General features: G+C 45.6%; 1 protein-coding gene across 4 annotated transcripts in view; it reads left to right on the forward strand.

The window, feature by feature from the left end:
- Positions 1 to 27,064, forward strand: part of adck5 (aarF domain containing kinase 5) — a 119,058-nt gene that overhangs the window by 77,742 nt on the left and 14,252 nt on the right. For 3 of the 4 annotated variants that reach the window (XM_073055122.1, XM_073055121.1, XM_073055124.1), the window contains 3 exons: positions 3,233 to 3,311; positions 12,789 to 12,880; positions 19,661 to 19,919. In XM_073055122.1, coding sequence (XP_072911223.1) covers positions 3,233 to 3,311; positions 12,789 to 12,880; positions 19,661 to 19,919 — 430 coding nt within the window. The remainder of the gene's footprint in view (positions 1 to 3,232; positions 3,312 to 12,788; positions 12,881 to 19,660; positions 19,920 to 27,064) is intronic. The other variant, XM_073055123.1, reaches the window with a different exon arrangement.

Consider the following 27,064-nt stretch of genomic DNA (forward strand, 5'->3'; position numbering starts at 1 on the left):
ACATCTCTCTTGTAGTTAAGTGACCAAAACTGCACACAATACTCCCAACATCTCACCAAGGTCTGAAACCACTTCAACATAACATACCATCTTCTGTACTCAATAAATTGATTTATGAAGGCCAATCTGCCAAAAGCTTTCTTTATGACCCTCTCTACCTGCGATGTCACTTTCAACAAATTATGTACCTGTATTCCAAGATCCCTTTGTTCTACCACACTCCTCAGTGCCCTACCATTCACTGTGTAAGACCTACCCTGATTGGTCCTACTGAAGTGCAAAACTTCGCATTTGTCTGCATTAAATTCCATCTGCCATATTTCCCGCTGATGCAGATCCATCTGCAAGCTATGCAACACACAAAATTCTGGAGGAACACAGCAGGCCAGGCCACATCCATGGAAAACAGTCGACATTTTAGGCCGAGACTCTTCATCAGGACTGATAGCCTTTTTCACTGTCCACTATACCCCTAATCTTGGTGTCATCTGCAAATTTGCTGTTCCAGTTAACCATATTATCATTCAAATCATTCATACAGATAACAAACAACAATGTACTCAGCACCGATCCCTGTGGCACACCAGTAGTTACAGGCCTCCAGTCAGAGAGGCAACCCTCTACTACCACTCTCTGGCTTCTCCCACAAATCCAACATCTAATCCAATCTACTACCTCATCCTGAACGGCAAGCGACTGAACCTTCTTGACCAGCCTCAAATGTGGGACCTGAGGGGTAATAACTGTTCCTGACCCTGGCGATGCAGGTTTTGAGGCTCCTGTACTTTCTTCCTGGTGGCAGCAGCGAAAAGCGAGCATGGCCTAGGTGGTGGGATTCACTGAAGATGGATTCTGCTTTCCTGTGACAATGTTCTGTATCGATGTAACACATATAGAACACTGGAGGAACTCAGCAGGCCAGGCAGCATCTATGGAAAAAGTACAGTTGACAATTAAGGCCGAAACCCTATCGATGTGTAGGATAATTTTCGTTCAAGAACATTGGTGTTCAAGGGAAATGGGTTTGATTCTCTTTCATTCTGATTGTCCCTCACCATGTTTGACACACGTAGATCAATGAGGCAGCCCTCTTTCACAGGATACAGCCTCATAACCAGCAGGGAAATACATGACCATTCCATTGGATTTCGAAAGGCACCACAGAGCATTCTTCTGCTTTTTGTAAGGAATCTTTACAACACTATCAGAACAATGCAAGCCTTTCAGCCCATACTTTTGTGCTGACCCTTTAACCTACTTTAAGATCAATTTAACTCTTTCCTCCCACATAACCCTCCATTTTTTCCAAATCATCCATGTGGCTATCTAAGAATTTCTGAATCTCCCTAATGTTTCTGCCTCTACCACCTCCCTTGGCAGATGCCATGCACCCACCATGCTCTGTTTTAAAAAAAAACTACCGCCCTTCCCCCATGCTTTCTTCCAATCACCTTAAAATTATGCCCTTTTGTGTGAACCAGTTCAGCCCTGGGGGAAAATGTCTGTGGCTGTCCATGCAGTCTATGTCTTTTATACAAGAGCAAGGATGTGATGCTGAGGCTTTGTAAGGCACTGGTGAGGTCTCACCTTGAGTATTGTGAACAGTTTTGGGCCTCTCATCATAGAAGAGATGTGCTGGCATTGGGGAGGGTCCAGAGGAGGTTCACAAGGATTATTGCAGGAATGAAAGGATTATCATATGAGGAACATTTGATGGCTCTGGGTCTGTACTCGCTGGAAGGATGAAGGGGGATTTCATTGAATCCTTTCAAATGTTGAAAGGCCTAGACAGAGTAGATGTGGAAAGGATGCTTCCCATGGTGGGAGAGTCTAGGACAAGAGGGCACATCCTCAGGATAGAGGGGCGCCCTTTCAAAACAGATGCAGAGAAATTTCTTTAGCCAAAGGGTGGTGAATTTGTGGAATTTGTTGCCACGTGCAGCTGTGGAGGCCAGGTTGTTGGGTGTATTTAAGGCAGAGATTGATAGGTTCTTGATTGGACATGGCATCAAAGGTTACGGGGAGAAGGCCGGGAACTGGGGTTGAGGAGGAGATAGGAAAAAAGGATCAGCCACGATTGAATGGCGGAGCAGACTAAATGGGCCAGATGGTCTAATTCTGCTCCTGTGTCTTATGATCTTATCATTTTGTACATATTAATCAAGTCACCTCTCATCCTCCTTCACTCCAAAGTGAAGGCCCTCGCTCGCTCACCTTGTCTTCATAAGACATGCTCTCTAAGGACAACACACCATATGCTTTCTTAACAACCCTGTTAACTTGTGCGGCAGCTTTGAGGGACTTATGGACGTGGACCACTCTCCCCCAAGATCTCTCTGTTCTGTGCCTCTTACCTTTCCGTACACCTCAATCAAGTTGCCTCTCATCTACCTTCATTCCAAAGAGGAACACCCCAGCTTGGAGATATGTAAGGACTGTGTAAAGATTTTCCTGTGTCACTCCAAAGGGAAACGCCCCAGCTTGGAGATAAGTAAGGACTGTGTGAAGATTTTCCTGTGTCACTCCAAAGGGAAACGCCCCAGCTTGGAGATATGTAAGGACTGTGTGAAGATTTTCCTGTCACTCCAAAGGGAAACGCCCCAGCTTGGAGATATGTAAGGACTGTGTGAAGATTTTCCCGTGTCACTCCAAAGGGAAATGCCCCAGCTTGGAGATATGTAAGGACTGTGTGAAGATTTTCCTGTGTCACTCAAAGGGAAACGCCCCAGCTTGGAGATATGTAAGGACTGTGTGAAGATTTTCCCGTGTCACTCCAAAAGGAAATACCCCAGCTTGGAGCTATGTAAGGACTGTGTGAAGATTTTCCTGTGTCACTCCAAAAGGAAATGCCCCAGCTTGGAGATATGTAAGGACTGTGTGAAGATTTTCCTGTGTCACTCCAAAAGGAAACACCCCAGCTTGGAGATAAGTAAGGACTGTGTGAAGATTTTCCTGTGTCACTCCAAAGGGAAACGCCCCAGCTTGAAGATGTATAGGGACTGTGAAAACACAAAAATACAACTGCAGATGCTGTGGATCAAAGAATACGTACACAACGCTGGAAGAACTCAGCAGGTCAGACAGCATCCGTGAGAAAAGAGTAGCCAACGTTTCGGGCTGAGACCCTTCATCAGGGACTGTGAGAAAATTTCCCCATGTTACTCTATTACTCTGTGTCTAATTCCTTCACCTCTTTGCTACTAATAGATTATAAATTCCCTTCTCGTTGCAGTGTTGGTTCGAAAGGGTCCGGATGGGAAAGCAGAACTGGTATTGCTGGACCATGGATTGTATGAAACCCTGAGTGCAAAGTAAGAGCTTTTGTTTGTTAGTATGGTGCAACATCAATATGGAGCTTCCCCTCATTAATACAGTCTCAGATATACCTTGGGTAGGAATCACTTCTTGCAGAGAGTTGTGAACCTCTGGAGTTCTCTCTCCCAGAGAAGACAGAAATCAGAATCAGGTTTATTAACATAGGACATAGAACAGTACAGCACAGGAACAGACCCTTAAGCCCACAATGCTGCACCAGTCTAATTAAATTAGTAATCAAATGGGCAACTAAACTAAACTTCTGCCGACACAATGTCCATATCCTTCCATTTACCTCACATTCATAAGCCTATCGAAACGTCTCATTGAGTGCTGTTGAGTTGTCGTCGACTCATGGTGACCTTATGGATAGTTAGGGCATTAAAGAATGCAGTAAAACAGAGTGATCTAGGAATAATGTTGCATAGTTCCCTGAAGGTGGAATCTCATGTGGATAGGGTGATGAAGAAAGCTTTTGGTATGCTGGCCTTTATAAATCAGAGCATTGAGTATAGGAGTTGGGATGTAATGTTAAAATTGTACAAGGCATTGGTGAGGTCAAATTTGGAGTATTGCGTACAGTTCTGGTCACCAAATTATAGCAAAGATGTCAACAAAATAGAGAGAGTACAGAGGAGATTTACTAGAATGTTACCTGGGTTTCAGCACCTAAGTTACAGGGAAAGGTTGAACAAGTTGGGTCTTTATTCTTTGGAGTGTAGAAAGTTGAGGGGGGACTTGATAGAGGTATTTAAAATTATGAGGGGGATAGATAGAGTTGACGTGGATAGGCTTTTTTCCATTGAGAGTAGGGGAGATTCAAACAAGAGGACATGAGTTGAGAGTTGGCAAAAGTTTAAGGGTAACATGAGGGGGTTCTCCTTTACTCAGAGAGTGGTAGCTGTGTGGAACAAGCTTCCAGTAGAAGTGGTAGAGGCAGGTTCAATATTGTCATTTAAAGTAAAATTGGATAGGTATATGGACAGGAAAGGAATGGAGGGTTATGGGCTGAGTGCAGGTCGGTGGGACTAAGTGAGAGTAAGCGTTCGGCACGGACTAGAAGGGCCAAGATGGCCTGTTTCCGTGCTGTAATTGTTATATGGTTATATGTGTAAGATATGGAAGTAGATTGCCAGGCCTTTCTCCTGCTCAGATATTGCTGCTATCCAGGTTGGGACCCGGCTGGGTTTGAACTCAGGACCATCCACCTCTCAGAAGGGCCAAACTTAGGACCAAACCTCTCTTATGTATCTGCCTCCACCACCACCCCACACAGTGCATTTCTGACACCCACCACTCTCTGTATATAAAAAAAATTCCCCTCACATCTCCTTTCAAATTACCCCCACAATTATCATCAAAATACGTTATTTTGCAGCAGCAGTAGAGTTTAATACACAAAAATTACTGTAAATTACAATAAGTAATGCAAAAAGCGAGCAAAATAGTGAGGTAGTGTTCATGGATCATTCAGAAATCTGATGGCAGAGGGGATGAGGCTGTAGAGTGTGTGTCATTAGGCTCCTATACCTTTTCCATGATGGTAACAATGAGAAGAGATTGACACAAATAGCATAGCAACTAGCGCAACTCTTTACAGCGCTAGGTTTCAATTCCCCCTGCTGTCTGTGAGGAGTTTGTATGTTCTCCCTGATCTTGTGGGTTTCCTCCCACGTTTCAAAGATGTATGGGTTAGGGTGAGTAAGTTGTGGACATACTATGTTGGTGCCAAAAGTGCGGCAACAGTTGCGGGCCGCCCATCACAATCATCACTGATTAGATTTGACACAAATAATACATTTCACTATTTTTCAATGTTTCTGTGAGAAAGCTAATCTCAGTCTCAAAGGCATCACCGTTTGGGTGCTGGGGAGGCTAACCCCATGGTGGAGCTGGCTGAGTTTACAATTTTATGCAGCTTTTTCTGATCCTGTGCATTGGTGCCTCCCATACTTTTCAAAGCACATCTGTAGAAATTTGCTAGAGTCTTTGCTGAGAGTAGGGGAGATTCAAACAAGAGGACATGAGTTGAGAGTTAGGGGGCAAAAGTTTAGGGGTAACACGAGGGGGAATTTCTTTACTCAGAGTGGTAGCTGTATGGAATGAGCTTCCAGTAGAAGTGGTAGTGGCAGGTTCAGTATTGTTGTTTAAAGTAAAATTGGATAGGTATATGGACAGGAAAGGAATGGAAGGCTATGGGCTGAGTGCGGGCCAGTGGGACTAGGTGAGAGTAAGCGTTCGGCATGGACTAGAAGGGCCGAGATGGCCTGTTTCTGTGCTGTAACTGTTATATGGTTATATGATAAACCAAATCTCCTCAAACTCCTAATGAAATACAGCTGCTGTCGTGCCTTTTTTGTGATGCATCAATAGTTAGGGACCAGGATGGATCTTAGACAATAGACAATAGGTGCAGGAGTAGGCCATTCGGCCCTTCGAGCCAGCACTGCCATTCAATGTGATCATGGCTGATCATCCACAATCAGTACCCCGTTCCTGCCTTCTCTCCATATCCCTTGACTCCGCTATCTTTAAGAGCTCTATCTAACTCTTGAAAGAATCCAGAGAATTGGCATCCACTGCCTTCTGAGGCAGAGCATTCCATAGATCCACAACTCTCTGGGTGAAAAAGTTTTTCCTCAACTCCGTTCTAAATGGCCTACCCCTTATTCTTAAACTGTGGCCTCTGGTTCTGGACTCCCCCAACATTGGGAATATGATTCCTGCCTCTAGCGTGTCTAATCCCTTAATAATCTTATATGTTTCAATCAGATCCCCTCTCATCCTTCTAAATTCCAGAGTATACAAGCCCAGTCGCTCCAATCTTTCAACTTATGACAGTCTCGCCATCCTGGGAATTAACCTCGTGAACCTACGCTGCACTCCCTCAATAGCAAGAATGTTCTTCCTCAAATTTGGAGAGCAAAACTACACACAATACTCCAGTTGTGGTCTCACCAGGGCCCTGTACAACTGCAGAAGGACCTCTTTGCTCCTATACTCAACTCCCCTTGTTATGAAGGCCAACATGCCATTAGCTTTCTTCACTACCTGCTGTACCTGCATGCTTACTTTCAGTGACTGATGAACAAGGACACCTAGATCTCATTGTACTTCCCCTTTTCCTAACTGAGACCATTCAGATAGTAATCTGCCTTCCTGATCTTGCCACCAAAGTGGATAACCTCACATTTATCCACATTAAACTGCATCTGCCATGCATCTGCCCACTCACCCAACCTGTCCAAGTCACCCTGCATTCTCATAACATCCTCTTCACATTTCACACTGCCACCCAGCTTTGTGGCATCTGGAAATTTGCTAATGTTACTTTTAATCCCTTCTTCTAAAGGGATTCATCTAAATCTTCTGAAATGTTGACACCCAGGAACTTCAAACTGCTCATCCTTTCAACTGCTGATTCCTTCCTGCGTGTGTTTGCTTGACTTCCCCTTCCTGAAGTTCCTTGGTCTTACGGAGATTGCATGCAAGGTTGCAGCTGCAACACCACTCAATTAGCCAACCTATACATTTTTATAAGGAAAAGACTTGAGGGCTGTGGGGTACTGCCACAGAAGAGAGTTGAGGCCTGGGGTAGATGAGCTGATCGTCAATCACACTAAATCACAATCAGGTTTAATATTCTGGGTGAGTTTGCAGCTTTCTACAGCTTTTTCTGCTCCCTTCCATGCTAGACGGCGATGCAACCAGTTAGCATGCTCTCCACGGGACAGCTGTAGAAATTTTTGGGCAGGGCAGACCTGAGGGGCCAAATGGCCTACATCTCTTATTTTCACCATCAATGCTGGAAGAACATGGCAGGTCAGGCAGCATCTGTGGTGAGGTGGAATGGACAGTTAGCATTTCGGGTCAGGGGGATGTCAGAGGTAGTGTTTTTTTTTCACAATGGGAGTGGGAGCGGTAGGTGCATGGAACACACTGCCAGGGTTGGTGGTGAAGGCAAATACATTAGGAATTTTTAAAGGGCTCTGATAGGCACATGGATGAAAGAAAAGTGGAGGGCTATGTGAAGGGAAGAGTTAGTTTGATGTTGGAGTAGGTTAAAGGGTTGGCACAATATAGTGGGCCAAAGGGCCTGTACTGTGCTGTACTGTTCTGTGTTCTATGTTTTCACCCTTAACCCGTGACCTTTAGTTGTATTCCCATCCAACCTCAGTGGAAAAACTTGCTTGCATTTACCCTATCTATACCCTCATAATTTTGTATCCCTCTATCAAATCTACCCTCAATCTCCTATACTCCAGAGAAAACATTTCTTTTTGTTTTGGAAATTGGGAAACAGCCTTGGCAAATTATCAGTTTCCAGAGTGTTGTTGCTATCAGTGCTCTTTCGCAAGAGCAAGCTTCCTCGAAAACCAGGCGCCAGGAACCACTTAGCACAGGATTGGATTGATAAAACTGCATTTGTCCCACTCTCAATCTCTCGACAGATGCAAGAAGACCGAACAAAAAGGTGAAACCCACCTCAGTGAAAAGCCCGTGAGAGACACAAATACACAATTATTTCTGCCGCTTCGCTCCTTTCCTGCTGTGGGGCAGTCTCTCCCCACCCCTGTTTTAGCTTCTTGTTCTGCTGCAGTCCCTGTGTTTTAGTAATTCAGAAAGGACTGTACTAACCTTCAGGGAAAGTGAGTCCATGGATGTCGCGTCCCAGCTGTCTACGCGATGTGAAAGCCAGTGCAGTACAATATGGAGAGCAAGCTGTTGCCCCTGCACCCATAGCCCCCTATTTTTCTAAGCTCCATGTAGCCATCCAGGAGTCTCTCTCCATGCAGCTGATAAATCTGAAGGAATGGGAGAAACCGATACAGTTTGGCACTGTCAGTATTTCAGGAGTTGCCAGTCAGCGTTGAACTCAACGTACGACAGCCTTAGAGAGTCTCTAGCTCTGATTTACCCTGCATGGTTTACTTCCAAAGCCCGCCCCCCCCCCCCCCGAGTGGGTATAGCTGCAAACCAGTGGAGGTGTGAGATCCGAGTTTTCCTTCTAGATGAACTGCCAACCACGGCTGACGAGCCTCATCCAGAGAAAGTGTGTTCTGATTCTGTTCAGTGCAAGGTACAAAAATGACAATAAGTTACAGATAAACAGTTGGCTGTCCATCATATACCACGATGACAGATTTGTGCAGTTCAGGATGTTGGTGACCTTCACCTGGTTTAGCCCACCTGTTACATAGAAACATAGAAAACTCCACAGCACAATACAGGCCCTTTGGCCCACAAAGCTGTGCCGAACATGTCCCTACCTTAGAACTACCTAGGCTTTACCCATAGCCCTCTATTTTTCTAGGCTCCATGTAGCCATCCGGGAGTCTCTTAAAAGACCCTGTAGTTTCTGCCTCCACCAACATCGCCAGCAGCCCATTCCACACACTCACCACTCTCTGTGTAAAAAAACTTACCCCTGACATCTCCTCTGTACCTACTCCCCAGCACCTTAAACCTGTGTCCTCTTGTGGGAACCATTTCAGCCCTGGGAAAAAGCCTCTGACTATCCACACGATCAATGCCTCTCATTATCTTATACACCTCTATCAGGTCACCTCTCATCCTCCGTCACTCCAAGGAGAAAAGGCCGAGTTCACTTAACCTATCCTCTTAAGACATGCTCCCCAATCCAGGCAACATCCTTGTAAATCTCTTCTGCACCCTTTCTATGGTTTCCACATCCTTCCTGTAGTGAGGTGACCAGAACTGAGCACAGTACTCCAAGTGGGGTCTGACCAGGGTTCTATATAGCTGCAACATTACCTCTCGGTTCTTAAATTCAATTCCACGATTGATGAAGGCCAATACACCGTACGCCTTCTTAACCACAGAGTCAACCTGCGCAGCAGCTTTGAGTGTCCTATGGACTCGGACCCCAAGATCCCTCTGATCTTCCACACTGCCTAGAGTCTCACCATTAATGCTATATTCTGCCATCATATTTGAATTACCAAAATGAACCACCTCACACTTATCTGGTTTGAACTCCATCTGCCACTTTTCAGCCCAGTTTTGCATCCTATCAATGTCCCATTGTAACCTCTGACAGCCCTCCACACTATCCACAACACCCCCAACCTTTGTGTCATCAGCAAACTTACTAACCCATCGCTCCACTTCCTCATCCAGGTCACTTATAAAAATTACAAAGAGTAGGGGTCCCAGAACAGATCCTTGAGGCCCACCACTGGTCACTGACCTCCATGCAGAATATGACCTGTCTACAACCACTCTTTGCTTTCTGTTTGCAAGCCAGTTCTGGATCCACAAAACAATGTTCCCTTGGATCCCCATGCCTCCTTACTTTCTCAATAAGCCTTGTATGGGGTACCTTATCAAATACTTTGCTAAAATCCATATACACTACATCTACGGCTCGACCTTCATCAATGTGTTTAGTCACATCCTCAAAAAATTAAATCAGGTTCGTAAGGCACGACCTGCCTTTGACAAAGCCATGCTGACTATCCCTAATCATATTATGCCTCTCCAAATGTTCATAAATCCTGCCTCTCAGGATCTTCTCCATCAACTTACCAACCACTGAAGTAAGATTCTCTGGTCTATAATTTCCTGGGTTATCCCTATTCCTTTTCTTGAGTAAGGGAACAACATCCGCAACCCTCCAATCATCCGGAACCTCTCCTGTCCTCATTGATGATGCAAAGATCATTGCCAGAGGCTCAGCAATCTCCTCCCTTGCCTCCCACAGTAGCCTGGGGTACATCCCGTCTGGTCCCGGTGACTTATCCAACTTGACGCTTTCCAAAAGCTCCAGCACATCCTCTTCCTTAATATCGACACGCTCAAGCTTTTCAGTCCACTGCAAGTCATCCCTACAATCGCCAAGATCCTTTTCCATAGTGAACACTGAAGCAAAGTATTCATTAAATATCTCTGCTATCTCCTCTGGTTCCATATACACTTTAACACTTTCACACTTGATTGATCCTATTCTCTCATGTATTATCCTCTTGCTGTTCACATACTTGTAGAATGCCTTGGGGTTTTCCTTAATCCTGTCCACCAAGGCCTTCTCATGGCCCCTTCTGACTCTCCTAATTTCATTCTTAAGCTCCTTCGTGCTAGCATAATATTCTAGATTCCTATCATTACCTAGTTTTTAGAACCTTACTTAAGCTCTTCTTTTCTTCTTGACTAGATTTACAACAGCCTTTGTACACCATGGTTCCTGTACCCTACCATCCTTTCCATGTCTCATTGAAATGTACCTACTCAGAACCCCACACAAATATCCTCTGAATATTTGCCACATTTCTTCCGTACGTCTCCCTGCGAACATCTGTTTCCATTTTATGCTTCCAATTTCCTGCCTGATAGCCTCATATTTCCCCTTACTCCAATAAAATGTTTCCCTAACTTATCTGTGCCTATCCCTCCCCAATGCTATGCTAAAGGAAATAGAATTGTGATCACTATCTCTAAAATGTTCTCCCACTGAGAGACCTGACACCTGACCAGGTTCATTTCCCAAAACCAGATCAAGTACAGCCTCTCCTCTTGTAGGCTTATCTACATATTACAAGGAACATAGAATAGTACAGCACATTACAGGCCCTTAGGCCCACAATGTTGTGCCGACCCTTAAACCCTGCCTCCCATATAATCCCCCACCTTAAATTCCTCCATATACTTGTCTAGTAGTCTCTTAAACTTCACTAGTGTATCTGCCTCCACTACTGACTCAGGCAGTGCATTCCACGCACCAATCACTCTCTGAGTAAACTGTATCATGTCTCCTCCTTCTCTCCAAAGAGTAAAGCCCTAGCTCCCATAATCTCTAATCATAACGCATACTCTCTAAACCAGCAGGCATCCTGGTAAATCTCCTCTGTACCTTTCCAATGTTTCCACATCCTTCCTATAGTGAGGCAACCAGAACTGGACACAGTACTCCAAGTGTGGCCTAACCAGAGTTTTATAGAGCTGCATCATTACCTCGCGACTCTTAAACTCTTTCGCTTGACTTATGAAAGCTAACACCCCATAAGTTTTCTTAACTACCCTATCTACCTGTGAGGCAACTTTCAGGGATCTGTGGACATGTACCCCCAGATCCCTCTGCTCCTCCACACTCCCAAGTATCCTGCCATTTACTTTGTATTCTGCCTTGGAGTTTGTCCTTCTAAAGTGTACCACCTCACACTTCTCCGGGTTGAACTCCATCTGCCACTTCTCAGCCCACTTCTGCATCCTATCAATGTCTCTTTGCAATCTTCGACAATCCTCTACACTATCCACAACACCACCAACCTTTGTGTCATCTGCAAACTTGCCAACCCACCCTTCTACCCCCACATCCAGGTCATTAATAAAAATCACAAAAAGTAGAGGTCCTAGAACCGATCCTGGTGGGACACCACTAGTCACAACCCTCCAATCCGAATGTACTCCCTCCACCAGGACCTTTTGCTTTCTGCAGGCAAGCCAATTCTGAATCCACCTGGCCAAACTTCCCTGGATCCCATGCCGTCTGACTTTCTGAATAAGCCAACTGTGTGGAACCTTGTCAAATGCCTTACTAAAATCCATGTAGATCACATCCACTGCACTACCCTTATCTATATGCCTGGTCACTTCCTCAAAGAACTCTATCAGGCCTGTTAGACACGATCTGCCCTTCACAAAACCATGTTGACTGTCCCTGATCAGACCATGATTCTCTAAATGCCCATAGATCCTATCTCTAAGAATCTTTTCCAACAGCTTTCCCACCACAGACATAAGGCTCACTGGTCTATAATTACCCAGACTATCCCTACTACCTTTTTTGAACAAGGGGACAACATTTGCCTCTCTGCAATCCTTCGGTACCATTCCCGTGGACAACGAGGACATAAAGATCCTAGCCAGAGGCTCAGCAATCTCTTCCCTCGACTCGTGGAGCAGCCTGGGGAATATTCCGTCAGGCCCCGGGGACTTATCCATCCCAATGTATTTTAACAACTCCAACACCTCCTCTCCCTTAATATCAACATGCTCCAGAACATCAACCTCACTCATATTGTCCTCACCATCATCAAATTCCCTCTCATTGGTGAATACAGAAGAGAAGTATTCATTGAGGACCTCGCTCACTTCCAGAGCCTCCAGGCACATCTTCCCACCTTTATCTCTAATCGGTCCTACCTTCACTCCTATCATCCTTTTGTTCTTCACATAATTGTAATGTTAATCATAATCATAATCATAATGATATGTTCCCTCATCCTGGTTTTGGTTAGAAGTCTAGCGGCAGTGTTCTGAATGAGTTGAAGTTTGTCAGTAGATTGCGTGGAATGATGAAACATGTCCAAGAGATGGACTGCCTGCTGTTGCCGCCACCTCCCACTCAGTGCCGGAGGTTGCTGGGGTGCTTGAGGCTCCTAAAGTGGGAGACTGATTTCCTCCCTGACCTTGAAATATATCTGGTGGCCACTCACTGCTGTGTTCCCCTCCAGGGATCGGGTGAGCCTTTGCAAACTCTGGCGTTCCATTGTCCTTCTGAATGACGTGGCGATGAAGAAGTACTCTGAAGAGCTAGGAGTCAAAGGTGAGTTGTCTGAACACATCTTTGATCATAAGACATAGGAGCAGAATTAAGCCATTCAGCCCATCATTCTGCTATGTCATTCCATCATGGCTGAATTATTATCCCTCTCAACCCAATTCTCCTGTCTTCTCCTTGGAAACTTGGAAACTTTGACACTCTTAGTAATCGAGAGCTTATCAGTCTCTGCTTTAAGTATACCTAGTGACTTGGCCTGCGTAGCCATCTGTGGCAATAAATTTCCTCCTCGTCTCTGTTCTAAAGGAACATACCTCTATTCTGAGGCTGTGCTCTCTGGTCCTAGACTCCCCCAGTATAGGAAATGTCCTCTCCACATTCACTCGATCCAGGCCTTTCAATATTCTGTAGGTTTCAATGAGATTACCCAACTCATTCTTCTAAAATCAAACAAGTACAGATGCAGAGCCATCAAACACTCCTCACTTGTTTACCCTTTCATCACCAGGATCATTGTCTTGAACCTCCGCTGGAACCTCTCGAACATTAGCACATTCTTTCATAGATATGCAACCCAAACCTTTCTCAATGCTCCAAATGTTACTCTGAACTGCATCTATGATCTACAAGCTCTCTTTCAAGAACTCTTCACAACTCACGTTCTCAGTTTTTTTTTAAATTGCACATTTTGTCATCTTTTCCACATTTTGGACTTTGGTTATGAATACAGTAGTTTTAAGTCTATTGTATGTATTTCTTTATGTCTGCAAGAAAATGAATCTCAAGGTAGAAACTTGCTGCCCAGTACGCCACTGGTGTTTAGGGCAGCAATGAAGATCCTCCATCAGGGCTTCATCATGTCTGTATCTTCCTCTCGACTTTCACTACTGTCACCCATCCAAGTCCCGGGTGGAGATTTGAATACCATTGCACACAGATGTAGAAGGGTTCTTCGTTGCTATTTCTGTAACAGTTTTGTTTGGCCAGTTTGCCCTGAGCTGAACTTACGAACCCGGAGAACCAGTGGACCACTCTTAGTCTGGTCTCTAACCTTTGACCCTGTTTGGCATGGGTGACCTGACCAGAAGCCAAAGCATAACGCCCTGAGTCCAGCCAACTACTCTCCAGGTCACTGAGGCACACAATTCTCCAACCACAACGAGGTTATGGTCCTCATGGTGGAAAGGAATTGAATGAATTGACTTTATTACTTACAGCTTTCATATACCTGAAGAGTAAAAACCTTTATGTTATGTCTCTGTTCAAATGTGCAATTATAGTAACTTATAATAAATAGTATGTACAACAGGACAGTCAATATAACATAGAAATATAATTGTGTCAGCATGAATTAATCAGTCTGATGGCCTGGTGGAAGAAGCTGTCCTGGAGCCTGTTGGTTCTGGCTTTTATGCTGTGGCACTGTTTCCCGGATGGTAGAAACTGGAACAGATTGTGGTTTGAGTGACACAGATCCCCAATGATCCTTAGGGCCCTTTTTACACACCTGTCTTTGTAAACGTCCTGAATAGTGGGAAATTCACATCTACAGATGCGCTAGGCTGGCTGCACCACTCTCTTCAGAGTCCTGTGATTAAGGGAGGTACAGTTCCCATACCGGGCAGTGATCCAGCCAGTCAGGATGCTCTCAATCGTGCCCCTATAGAAAGTTCTTAGAATTTGGGGGGGTTGGGGGGGGGGGCCTTATACCAAACTACTTCAACTGTCTGAGATGAAAGAAGCGTTGTTGTGCCTTTTACACCACACAATCGGTATGTACAGACCACATGAGATCCTCCGTGATGTTTATGCTGAGGAAAAGCTGTTCACCCTCTCAACCCCAGATCCATTGATGCCAATAGGGATTAGCCTGCCTCAATTCCTCCTGTAGTCTACAACCAGCTCCTTTGTTTTTGCAATGTTGAGGGAGAGGTTGTTTTCTTGACTCCACTGTGTCAGGGTGATGACTTCTTCTCTGTAGGCTGCCTCATTATTATTTGAGATTACGCCAAACAGTGTAGTGTGGTCAGCAAATTTAATTAGCAGATTGGAGCTGTGGGTGGTGACACAGTCATGGGTATACAGGCAGTAAAGGAGGGGGGCGTAGTACACAGCCCTGAGGGACAGAGGTGAAGGAGTCCATGCTTACCACCTGCTGGTGATCTGACGGGAAGTCCAGGATCCAGCTACACAAGGCAGGGTGAAGGCCGAGGTCTCTGAGCTTCTTGTCGAATCTGGAAGGAACTACGGTGTTGAATGCTGAACTGTAGTCCAAGAACAGCATCCTCACATAAGCATCTCTCTTCTCCAGTTGTGGAAGGATGGTGTGTATAGCTGTGGCTTTTGCATTGTCTGTTGATCAGTTGTGTCGGTATGCGAATTGTAGGGGGTCCAGTGTGGGTGGTAGCAAGATGTAGTCCTTGACCAGCCTCTCAAAGCATTTGCTTATTATTGAGGTTGGTGCAACAGGATGCCAGTCGTTCAGACATGTTACCTGGTCTTTTTAAGTACAATGACAATGGTGGATGTTCTGAAGCAGGAGGGCACTCTACACTGGGAGAAGGAGAGGTTAAAAATATCTGTAAACACATCTATCAGTTGTGCCATGCATATCCTGAGTACTCGCCCTGGGATGCCGTTCAGTCCTGCAGCCTTGCGACTGTCCACCTGTTGGAAACACCTGCATATTCAATGACTAAGCTGCCGGTCACATCATCTGCAGGTTTCCTCAGGGGCTCAGTATTGGCGACATCGAATCAAGCGTAAAACAGATTTAGCTCGTCTGGGTGCGAGGCACTGATGTTGGAAACTCCACTGCGTTTAGCTTTGAAGTCTGCAATGGTGTGCAGACCTTGTCATAAGTTGCATGTGTTGTTGGTGGAAAGTTGAGTCTGAATCTTGTCTCTGTTGTTTTGCTGCCTTGATGACTTTTGCAGATCATAGCTGCATTTCTTCAGCTCTTGTTGATTACCGGCAATGTAAGCTCTATCTCGCGTGGTAAGTGCTGCTCGTATGGAACTGTTCATCCAGGGTTTCTGAAAGATCCAGGAAGACCCTGACCGATTTCTGGGGGACAACATCCTCGATGCACTTCTAGATGAAACTCATGACTCCATCCGTGAACTTAGAGACATCCTCATCATGAAAGACATTCCAGTCAGCGTCATTAAAGCAGTCCTGTAGTCGATTGGTCCAACCAACAGTAGACGGTTTTAACTATGGCTGCCTCGTGTTTCAGCTTCTGTCTATTCTTTGGCACCAGAAAAATGGAGGAGAGATCTGATTTTCCATATGGAGGATGGAGGAGCATTTTGTAAGCATAACTGAAGGGAGAGTAGCAGTGATTGAGTATGCTATCTCCCCGTGTGCTCACCTGGATGTGTTGGCAAAACTTCAGTGAGACATTAGGCAGCGACACTCTATTAAAGTCACCGGTGACGATGAGGGCGGCCTCCGGTGTGTATTTTCCAGTTCCTTGACAGCCAGGTTGGTATCATCCTGCAGCACAATATACACAACTGTGATGATAACAGCCGTAAACTCCCTCGGCAGCCAGAAAGGTGTACACAGCAGCACCAGGTACTCTGGATCCGGGGAACAAAAGGATCTGAGGGCATGCACATTCCAGGGGTTGTACCAGGCATTATTAACCATGAAGTATATCCCGCCTCCTTTACTCTTCCCAGAGAGGTTTTACCCGAAACAGGGAGAACCCAGGGAGCTCGACGGCAAGGTCCAGTATCTCCTCCATCAGTCAGGTCTAGTGTTACATTTTGTAGAGGTAGTATATGATGACAGGTATAGATTTACTCTGAGATCTGTACATGTGGAGTCTGGGCTGAAAATCCTGCTCTATCACTCAAACTCAGAGATGCCTTCCTCATTCAAAAAAGTTCAAAGTAAATGTATTATCAAAGTACATATATGTCACTATATACAACCCTGAGATTCATTTGCTTGTAGGCATTCAACGTAAACACAAAGAAACACAATAGTCAATAAATAAAACAGATACAACAAGATGGACAGCCAGCCACTGTGCAAAAGGCTACAAACTGCAAATAGAAAAGGGAAAAAAAGTAAATAAATAAACAATAAATATCGTAAATGTGAGCTGAGTCCTTGAAATTGAGTCCATTAGTTTGTGGGAATAATTCAGTGATAGAGTGAGTGAACTTGAGTGAAGTTATCTCCTCTGAATCTGGTGGTGTGGGTCCTGAGGCTCCTGTACCTTCTTCCTGATGGTTGAGCAGTAATAACTGTTCCTGAATCTGGTGGTGTGGGTCCTGAGGCTCCTGTACCTTCTTCCTGCTGGTTGAGCAGTAATAACTGTTCCTGAGTCTGGTGGTGTGGGTCCTGAGGCTCCTGTACCTTCTTCCTGATGGTTGAGGGGTAATAACTGTTCCTGAACCTGGTGGTGTGAGTCCTGAGGCTCCTGTACCTTCTTCCTGCTGGTTGAGCAGTAATAACTGTTCCTGAATCTGGTGGTGTGGGTCCTGAGGCTCCTGTACCTTCTTCCTGATGGTTGAGGGGTAATAACTGTTCCTGAATCTGGTGGTGTGGGTCCTGAGGCTCCTGTACCTTCTTCCTGCTGGTTGAGCAGTAATAACTGTTTCTGAATCTGGTGGTGTGGGTCCTGAGGCTCCTGTACCTTCTTCCTGATGGTTGAGGGGTAATAACTGTTCCTGAATCTGGTGGTGTAGGTCCTGAGGCTCCTGTACCTTCTTCCTGCTGGTTGAGCAGTAATAACTGTTCCTGAATCTGGTGGTGTGGGTCCTGAGGCTCCTGTACCTTCTTCCTGATGGTTGAGGGGTAATAACCGTTCCTGAATCTGGTGGTGTAGGTCCTGAGGCTCCTGTACCTTCTTCCTGATGGTTGAGGGGTAATAACTGTTCCTGAATCTGGTGGTGTGGGTCCTGAGGCTCCTGTACCTTCTTCCTGCTGGTTGAGCAGTAATAACTGTTCCTGAATCTGGTGGTGTGGGTCCTGAGGCTCCTGTACCTTCTTCCTGATGGTTGAGGGGTAATAACTGTTCCTGAATCTGGTGGTGTAGGTCCTGAGGCTCCTGTACCTTCTTCCTGCTGGTTGAGCAGTAATAACTGTTCCTGAATCTGGTGGTGTGGGTCCTGAGGCTCCTGTACCTTCTTCCTGCTGGTTGAGCAGTAATAACTGTTCCTGAATCTGGTGGTGTGGGTCCTGAGGCTCCTGTACTTTCTGACGGCTGCAGTGAGAAGAGAGCCAGCAGGACATCGAGGAACAGATATGTAATCAGTTTAAAGAAATGTGTAAAAATACTGGGGTTGTTGTCATGGGGGATTTCAACTTCCCTGATATAAACTGGGACCATCTTTAGATGGGGCTGAATTTTGTTAAGTGTGTCCAGGAAGGTTTTATAAATCAATACATGGATGGTCCACATATTGCGGAGGGGCGTACTGGGGCCTGGCCAAGTGATTGACCTCTCAGTGCGTGAGGGAACAGTGACCACAGCTCCTTAACTTTCAGGATAACTGTAGATAGGGATAGTTTTAAGATAGGTCCTTGTGGGAAAGTTTTAAATTGCATAAGGGCAAATTACTGGGCATTAAGCAGGAACAAAGATGCGTTAATTGGGAACACCAATTCTCTGGCAAGTTCACTTCAGACATGTGCAGGGTCAATTGCACAGGGAAAGGTACGTTCATGTTAGAAGGAAGGACGGGGATGCAAAGATAAGAGAACCTCTGTCTATATGCCCTTGATGGCAGGTAGGCTGGTGCTGGTGACAACCTTCCTTGCTGGAACGTGGGAGACTGAGGGGTGACAGTGAAGAGGTATATCCAAATCATGAGGGGCAAGGAGAAGGTGAATGCCTACACAGTCTTTTTTCCAGGGAAAGGGAACCAAACTGCAGAGCAGAGGTTTAAGATGAGAGGGGAGAGATTTAATGGGGATCTGAGAGGAAGCCAGTGTGCCTCAATAGCTTAGCGGTTAGTGTGGTGCTGTTATAGCTTGGGGTGTTGGAGTTCGTTTTCAGTTCCAGCATCCTCTGTAAGGCTTCTCCCTATGCCCGTGTGGGTTTCCTCCCACTGTCCATAGACGTACTGCTTAGTGGGTTAATCGCTTAGGCTGTGTGGGTGGGTTACTGGACTTGTGGCTTTTTGGGCCAGAAGGGCCTGTTCTGCATTGTAACTCTGAATAAAAAATAAAATTTTAAAAATTCACCACATTAGGAACGAGCTGCCAGAGGAAGTGGTTGAGGCAGGTGCCTGAACAACATTCAAAAGTCTCTCGAACAAGTAGATGGATAGGAAAGGTTAAAGCAAGGGTTCCCAACCTTTTTTATGCCAAAGAGGCCAACCATTAAGCCACGGGTCCGTGGGCCCTAGCTTGGGAAGCTCTGGTTTGGAGGGATATGGGCTAAGCACAGTCAAATTTATTATTTTTATGCATAATATACAGCTTGGTAACAGGCCCTTTCAGCCCAATGAGCCCACGCTGCCCATGTGACCACTTAACCTACTAATCCGTACGTCTTTGTAATGTGGGAGGAAACCGGAGCTCCCGGAGGAAATCTGCTCACAGAGCTGCAATCGATCACGGGTTGCTGAGTATGTAATGGTGCTACAGTAACTGCTACGCCACCGCGGTGTGGACCAAGTGAGCTGAAGAGCCTGTTGCTGTGCTCTGTTACTCTGGTGATGTGGTTTTTCTGGGGATCAGAGGTGTAGAATTACTACAGTAACCTTTTAATTATTGGCACATGATCAGTTTCTGTTTGGGTGTCTGTGATATCCCAGCATATCTTAACCTGCCTCTAACTTGCCACCCCTGCTTCCCCGGCAGATTATTTCCTGTTCTGCGAGATCTTGATGCAGCGGCCAATCAACATGAAGGAGACAGCCTTCCACCTGGCCAACATCCTGACCCATGAGGAGAGGGCTTACATGCAGGACATGGCCAACCACCACTTTGACAGGATCATCCAGGTGTTAAAGGACTTGCCAAGGCCCATGCTGCTCGTCTTCAGGAACATCAACACCGTGCGCAGCATCAACATGGTCCTGGGCTCGCCCGTCGACCGATACGTCCTCATGGCCAAAAGGTACCGGGCAAATGCAGTGTTGGAATCCACTTGAGAAGATTAGGATATAGAGATATACTCCTTAGAGCGGCTGCATTTGTTACATGTATGTCAAAATATTAAAACACACAGTGAAACTGGGACACCACGGTAGTGTAACGGTTAGCACAACCCTATTACAGCTTGCAGCGTCGGAATTCGGAGTTCGATTCTGGTATCCTCCATAAGCAAGTTTGTACGTTCCTTCCCATGTGTGCGTGGGTTTCCTCCGAGTGTTCTGGTTCCTTCCCATAGTTCAAAGATGTACCGGTTGGTATGGTAGATTAATTGGTTATTGTAAATTATCCCATGATTAGGTAGTGTTAAATTGGTGGGTTGCTAGGTGGCGTGGCTCTGAGGGCCAGGTGGCCCTGTTTGGTGCTCTATCTTTAAATATAACATAAATGTGTAGATGGTGTCAATGACTAACACAGTCCAAGGGTGTGCTGGGGGCAGCTCACAAGTATCGCCACAAGTTCCGGTGCCAACATAGCATGCCAGAATTTACTAACCCTAACCTGTACGTCTTTGGCATATGGGAGGAAATGCACACTGTCACAGGGAAAACATTAAAACTCCTTGCAGAAAGTGCTGGGGATTGAACCTGAGTCACTGGCACTGTAAAGCTTTATGTTAATCATTACGTTATTGCTGGTGGTACAGTGCCAGTGGTCACCGATTGGAGTTCAATTCCCACTGCTGTCTGCAAGGCTTTGAGTAGATTAGACAGTCCGCACAAACAGGGGCCAAAGGATCTGTGCTGTGCTCGACTGTTCTATATTCCATGATTGGCCCAGCAGTTGTCACCTCTTCTCTCCGTCGGATCCTGCTAAGAGCTGCTGTTTCTCTGCTGATGTTTTATCTAACCAACGTTGCTTGTGATTACAAGCCCATCAGGGGTGTAGGCCAGAGTCCTCAGTCCTGGGCCAGTCTTTCAAGTTATCTTTGAGTGTAGCCTATCTTTGAAGATACTTCCTTTGCCAGGGATGACGTCTTTGGAGCTACTGGTGGCGTTTCTGTAGCTCTGGGTTTTTACAATTGGGATTGCTAGCCCCATGCCCAACCCTCCTCCTGTCACAGCTGGGTTTGGGGCCTTCCATGGTGGTGTTATGATGACAAGCCCACACTGAGTGGCATATCCATCCAGTTGTTCTTCCCCTTGCCCCACTCCCCATTTGTAGCACCGCAGAGTGGATGTTGGGAATGCACTGCACAGGATCGGAAAAAACTGCAGAAGGTTTATGACAAGCTGTTCAAACCTGGAATAATTTCTGTGATCCTGCTTCGAACCCTCTCCAGCTTCAGCACCTTCTTTCTATGACAAGGGGCCCAAAATTGCTCACAATACTCCAAGTGAGACCTCACCAGCGCTCACCAGAGTCTCAACATTACATCCTTGATGTCCTACCCAGTTCCCTGGGCTTGGATACAGTGGGTGTTTGTACCTGAACTCTGACCACACCAACCTCTATCACTACTGATGTTTCCCGATTTAGCAGAGCTGTTCTCTGCGAATCCTGACCTTGACAAGCTGTGATAGGAATTTATGTGTGACTGAATTCTGTGCCAGATCTGTCCTGATTTTAATGGTCTATGTACAAAATTAGAGTTATCACGATTCTCCCAAAGATTAGAAGCCATGACCAAGTCTTTCTCTGGGTCGAGCTACTCGTGGGCTAGGAAGTGCCCTTCGGCACGAATTGTGCAAAGTAGCTTGTCCAGCCGGTCCCATCTGCCCTGTTTGGCCCCTAGCTCTCTAAGCTTCTCCTATCCACAAACTTATCTGTTTTGTTAGTTGTCTGTCGTTTCCAACAATGACTAGAGAGTCTGTAAAATGGAAAAGCGTTTCACTGAGGCAGTTCCACTCTCTTGACCTTGGATCAATGGTACAAGTAGTCATCACGCTGTGATCTTCCTCGGTTGCCGTGGATGACCATGACTTCTCAGCCTTGTGCCAGTCGCTCTTCATGGAGCATTGAGGAGCCACCTTCTTGGCATTTGGATCTCACTGTTGATCTCACCCGCCCAGTCCGCTGAATGTAACACAGTGTTTTCTCCCCGTGTACGCTCTCATCATCTCGTATACCTCTACCAGGTCACTCTTCCATCTCCTGTATGCAGACCTCCATAGTTGATATTGTATCTGCTTCTACTGCCCTCCCAGGCAATGCATAGCAGCAACCGAGCACACTCTGTGTTCAAGCAAACAATGGCCTCATACATAGAACACAGAACAGTACAGGCCCGTCAGTTCATGATGTTGTGCCAACCTTTTCAGGATTCAAGATAGTTTAATGTCATTTCCAATACACGAGTGTAAAGGAGAATGAAATAATTGTAACTGTGGGTCTGATGCAGTTCAAAAAGCACAGAAAGATAAAGAAACAATAATAAAATGAGCACAATAAATAAAAAATACATAAGATAGTGTATATACATAGATTGATTATATGTCCAATACAAATAATGCTAGACACAGGAATGTCTGTGTATAGGGTGAATGCAGGAAATTATAAAGCTTTTAACCTACTCCAAAGATCAACCTAACCCTTCCCTCCTGCATAGCCCTCCATTTTTCTATCATCCATGTGCCTATCTCAGACTTTCTTAATGTGCCTAATGTATCTCCCTGTACCCCAGCCCTGGCAGCACATTGCACACACTCACCACTCTCTGTGTAAAAAAAGTAATTATTTCTAACATCCCCCTGACTTATCGTTGAATCGTACTGAATACCAAACAAAACCCTGTTCGTACATTCATACGCATCACAAGGCACATATAGCACATATAAGCTAGCAAGTAAACATACAGTCACAGAAAAACGTAAAGCCCCAGGTCCCACAGTGCATGTTCTGTAAATTGATGGTGCATGGGTGTTATTGGCAAGAACAAGCAGTTCTCAGCAGTCTGCAGCCGAGCACGTGCACGTGATGCAGCTTGTCTTTCCACCATCGAACACTGGAGGGCAGCACTGACAGGGAAGACCAGTCCACAACCAGAATGGACACTGCGCTACACACACACACACACACAATGCTGAAAGAGCTCAGCGGCCTAGGCAGCATCTGTGGAAAAGAGCACAGTCAACATTTCGGGCTGAAACCCTCTGGCAGGACACTTTGCTACACCGCTTCTGGCACCTCCTGTCCTGAACTGCTTTATACACCTCTGTCAGGTCTCCCGTCATCCTCTGAAACTCAGAACGACTCATGTTTTTCCAACTTCTGCTTCTCGCTCATAGCCTCTAAACCTGGCAACATCCTGGTGAAACTCTTCTGCACCCTCTCCAAAGCCTCCACATTGTCCGTGTAAGTTCACACGGTACAGCCTAACCACAGTTCTGTACAGCTGCAACATAACTTCCCAGCCTTTATACTCAACACCCCAACCAGCGAGGATCCACCGTTGGACTGATACACTGCCATCGATAGAGTGAGGGCTGGCTGCTGGCAGATAAAGATTTGTCAGAATCAGGTTTATTATCACCGGCATGTGACATGGAATTTGTTAACTTAGCAGCAGCATTTCAATGCAATACATAATGTAGAAGAGAAAACAAATAATAATAAATAAGAAAATAAATTACAGTATATGTATATTGAGTAGATTAAAAAAATGCAAAAAACAAACACTGTATATTAAAAAATGTGAGGTAGTGTTCATGGGTTCAATGACCATTCAGAAATCGGGTGGCAGAGGGGAAGAAGCTGTTCCTGAATCACTGAGTGTGTGCCTTCAGGATTCTGTACCTCCTCCCTGACGGTAACAGTGAGAAAAGGGCATGTCAATAGACAATAGACAATAGGTGCAGAAGTAGACCATTCGGCCCTTCAAGCCTGCACCGCCATTTTGAGATCATGGATGATCAATTACTATCAATACCCGGTTCCTGCCTTGTCCCCATATCCCTTGATTCCCCTATCCATAAGATACCTATCTAGCTCCTTCTTGAAAGCATCCAGAGAATTGGCCTCCACTGCCTTCTGAGGCAGTGCATTCCAGACCCCCACAACTCTTTGGGAGAAGAAGTTTTTCCTTAACTCTGTCCTAAATGACCTACCCCTTATTCTCAAACCATGCCCTCTGGTGCTGGACTCTCCCAGCATCTGGAACATATTTCCTGCCTCTGTCTTGTCCAATCCCTTAATAATCTTATATGTTTCAATCAGATCCCCTCTCAATCTCCTAAATTCCAGTGTGTACAAGCCCAGTCTCTCTAACCTCTCTGCGTAAGACAGTTCAGACATCCCAGGAATGAACCTCGTGAATCTACGCTGCACTTCCTCTACAGCCAGGATGTCCTTCCTTAACCCTGGAGACCAAAACTGTACACAATACTCCAGGTGTGGTCTCACCAGGGCTCTGTACAAATGCAAGAGGATTTCCTTGCTCTTGTACTCAATTCCCTTTGTAATAAAGGCCAACATTCCATTAGCCTTCTTCACTGCCTGCTGCAATTGCTCATTCACCTTCAGTGACTGATGAACGAGGACTCCGAGATCTCTTTGTATTTCTCCCTTACCCAACTCTACACCATTCAGATAATAATCTGCCTTCCTGTTCCTACTCCCAAAGTGGATAACCTCACACTTATTCACATTAAACGCCATCTGCCAAGTATCTGCCCACTCACCCAGCCTATCCAAGTCACCCTGAATTCTCCTAACATCCTCATCACATGTCACACTGCCACCCAGCTTAGTATCATCAGCAAATTTGCTGATGTTATTTTCTATGCCTTCATCTAAATCGTTAACGTAAATGGTAAACAGCTGTGGTCCCAATACCGAGCCCTGTGGCACCCCACTAGTCACCACCTGCCATTCTGAGCAACACCCATTCACCGCTACCCTTTGCTTTCTATCTGCCAACCAGTTTTCTATCCATGTCAATGCCTTCCCCCCGATGCCCTGAGCTTTGATTTTACCCACCAATCTTCTATGTGGGACCTTATCAAATGCCTTCTGAAAATCGAGGTACACTACATCCACTGGATCTCCCCCGTCTAACTTCCTGGTTACATCCTCGAAAAACTCCAACAGATTAGTCAAGCATGATTTACCCTTGGTAAATCCATGCTGGCTCGGCCCAATCCTATCACTGCTATCTAGATATGCCACTATTTCATCCTTAATAATGCACTCTAGCATCTTTCCCACCATCGATGTCAGGCTGACAGGTTGATAGTTCTCTGTTTTCTCCCTCCCTCCTTTCTTAAAAAGTGGGATAACATTAGCCATTCTCCAATCCTCAGGAACTGATCCTGAATCTAAGGAACATTGGAAAATGATTACCAATGCATCCGCAATTTCCAGGGCCACCTCCTTTAGTACCCTAGGATGCAGACCATCTGGACCTGGGGATTTGTCAGCCTTCAGTCCCATCAGTCTTCTCATCACCGTTTCCTTCCGAATGTCAATCTGTTTCATTTCCTCTGTTACCCTATGTCCTTGGCCCATCCATACATCTGGGAGATTGCTTGTGTCTTCCTTAGTGAAAACAGATCTAAAGTACTCATTAAATTCTTCTGCCATTTCTCTGTTTCCCATAACAATTTCACCCAATTCATTCTTCAAGGGCCCAACATTGTTCTTAACTATCTTCTTTCTCTTCACATACCTAAAAAAGCTTTTGCTATCTTCCTTTATATTCCTGGCTAGCTTGCGTTCGTACCTCATTTTTTCTCCCCGTATTGTCTTTTTAGTTAAGTTCTGTTGTTCCTTAAAAACTTCCCAATCATCTGTCCTCCCACTCACCTTAGCTCTGTCATATTTCCTTTTTTTTAATGCTATGCAATCTCTGACTTCCTTTGTCAACCAGTGTGGCCCATTTCCCCCCTTTGAATTCTTCCTTCTCTGGGGGATGAACTGATTTTGTACCTTGTGCATTATTCCCAAGAATAACTGCCATTGCTGTTCCACTGTCTTTTCTGCTAGGCTATCCGTCCAGTCAACTTTGGCCAGCTCCTCCCTCATGACTCCATAGTTTCCCCTGTTCATCTGCAACACTGACACCTCCGAGCTGCCCTTATCCTTCTCAAATTGCAGATAAAAGCTTATCATATTGTGATCACTACCTCCTAATGGCTCCTTTACTGCGAGATCGCTTATCAAATCCTGTTCATTACATAACACTAAATCCAGAATAGTCTTGTCCCTGGTCGGCTCTCGTACAAGCTGTTCCAAGAATGCATCCCGTAGGCACTCTACAGACTCCCTATCCTGTAGTCCAGCACCAACCTGATTCTCCCAGTTCACCTGCATGTTGAAATCCCCCATAACTACTGCGACATTACCTTTGCCACATGCCAATGTTAACTCCCTATTCAACTTGCACCCAATATCTATGCTACTGTTTGGTGGCCTGTAGACAACACCCATTTGGGTCCTTTTGCCCTTACTGTTCCTCAGTTCTATCCACACAGACTCTACTTTTCCTGACCCTATGTCCCCCCTTGCAAAGGACTGAATCTCATTCCTCACCAACAGGGCCACCTCACCCCCTCTGCCCACATTTCTGTCCCTACGATAGCACATATACCCTCGTACATTCATTTCCCAGGTCTGATCTCCCTGCAGCCATGTCTCCGTTATCCCAACAACATCATAGTTACCCATTCACACCTGGGCTGCTGGAAGTCCTTAATAATGGACGCTGCCTTTCTGAGACACCGCTCCCTGAAGATGTCCTGGGTACTTTGTAGGCTAGTACCCAAGATGGAGCTGACTAAATTTATAACCCTTTGCAGCTTCTTTCCATCGTGTGCAGTAGCCTGTCACGTGTATATCGAAACATACAGTGGAATGTGTTGTTCTGCATTAACAACCAACACTGTCCGAAGATGTGCCGGAGGCAGCCTGTATGTTTCACCACACTTCCAGCACCCCACCCTATGTTCACAACTTACTAACGCTAAGCCATACGTCTTTGAGATGTGAGAGGAGACCGAAGGGAAGATGAACAAACTCCTCACACACAGCAGTGGGAATTGCCCCTGACCACGCTGACCACTGTGCCACCCACACCACTGCTGTGGTTCAGATCAAACTTGGGCACCTTGTGTATTTCGGGGGTTGTTAAATTTTCCAGTCGATGTGTTCAGGCTCACAGCACCAAGCCTCTCT

Source organism: Hemitrygon akajei, chromosome 8 (assembly GCF_048418815.1).
Source record: "Hemitrygon akajei chromosome 8, sHemAka1.3, whole genome shotgun sequence".
Taxonomy (NCBI): domain Eukaryota; kingdom Metazoa; phylum Chordata; class Chondrichthyes; order Myliobatiformes; family Dasyatidae; genus Hemitrygon; species Hemitrygon akajei.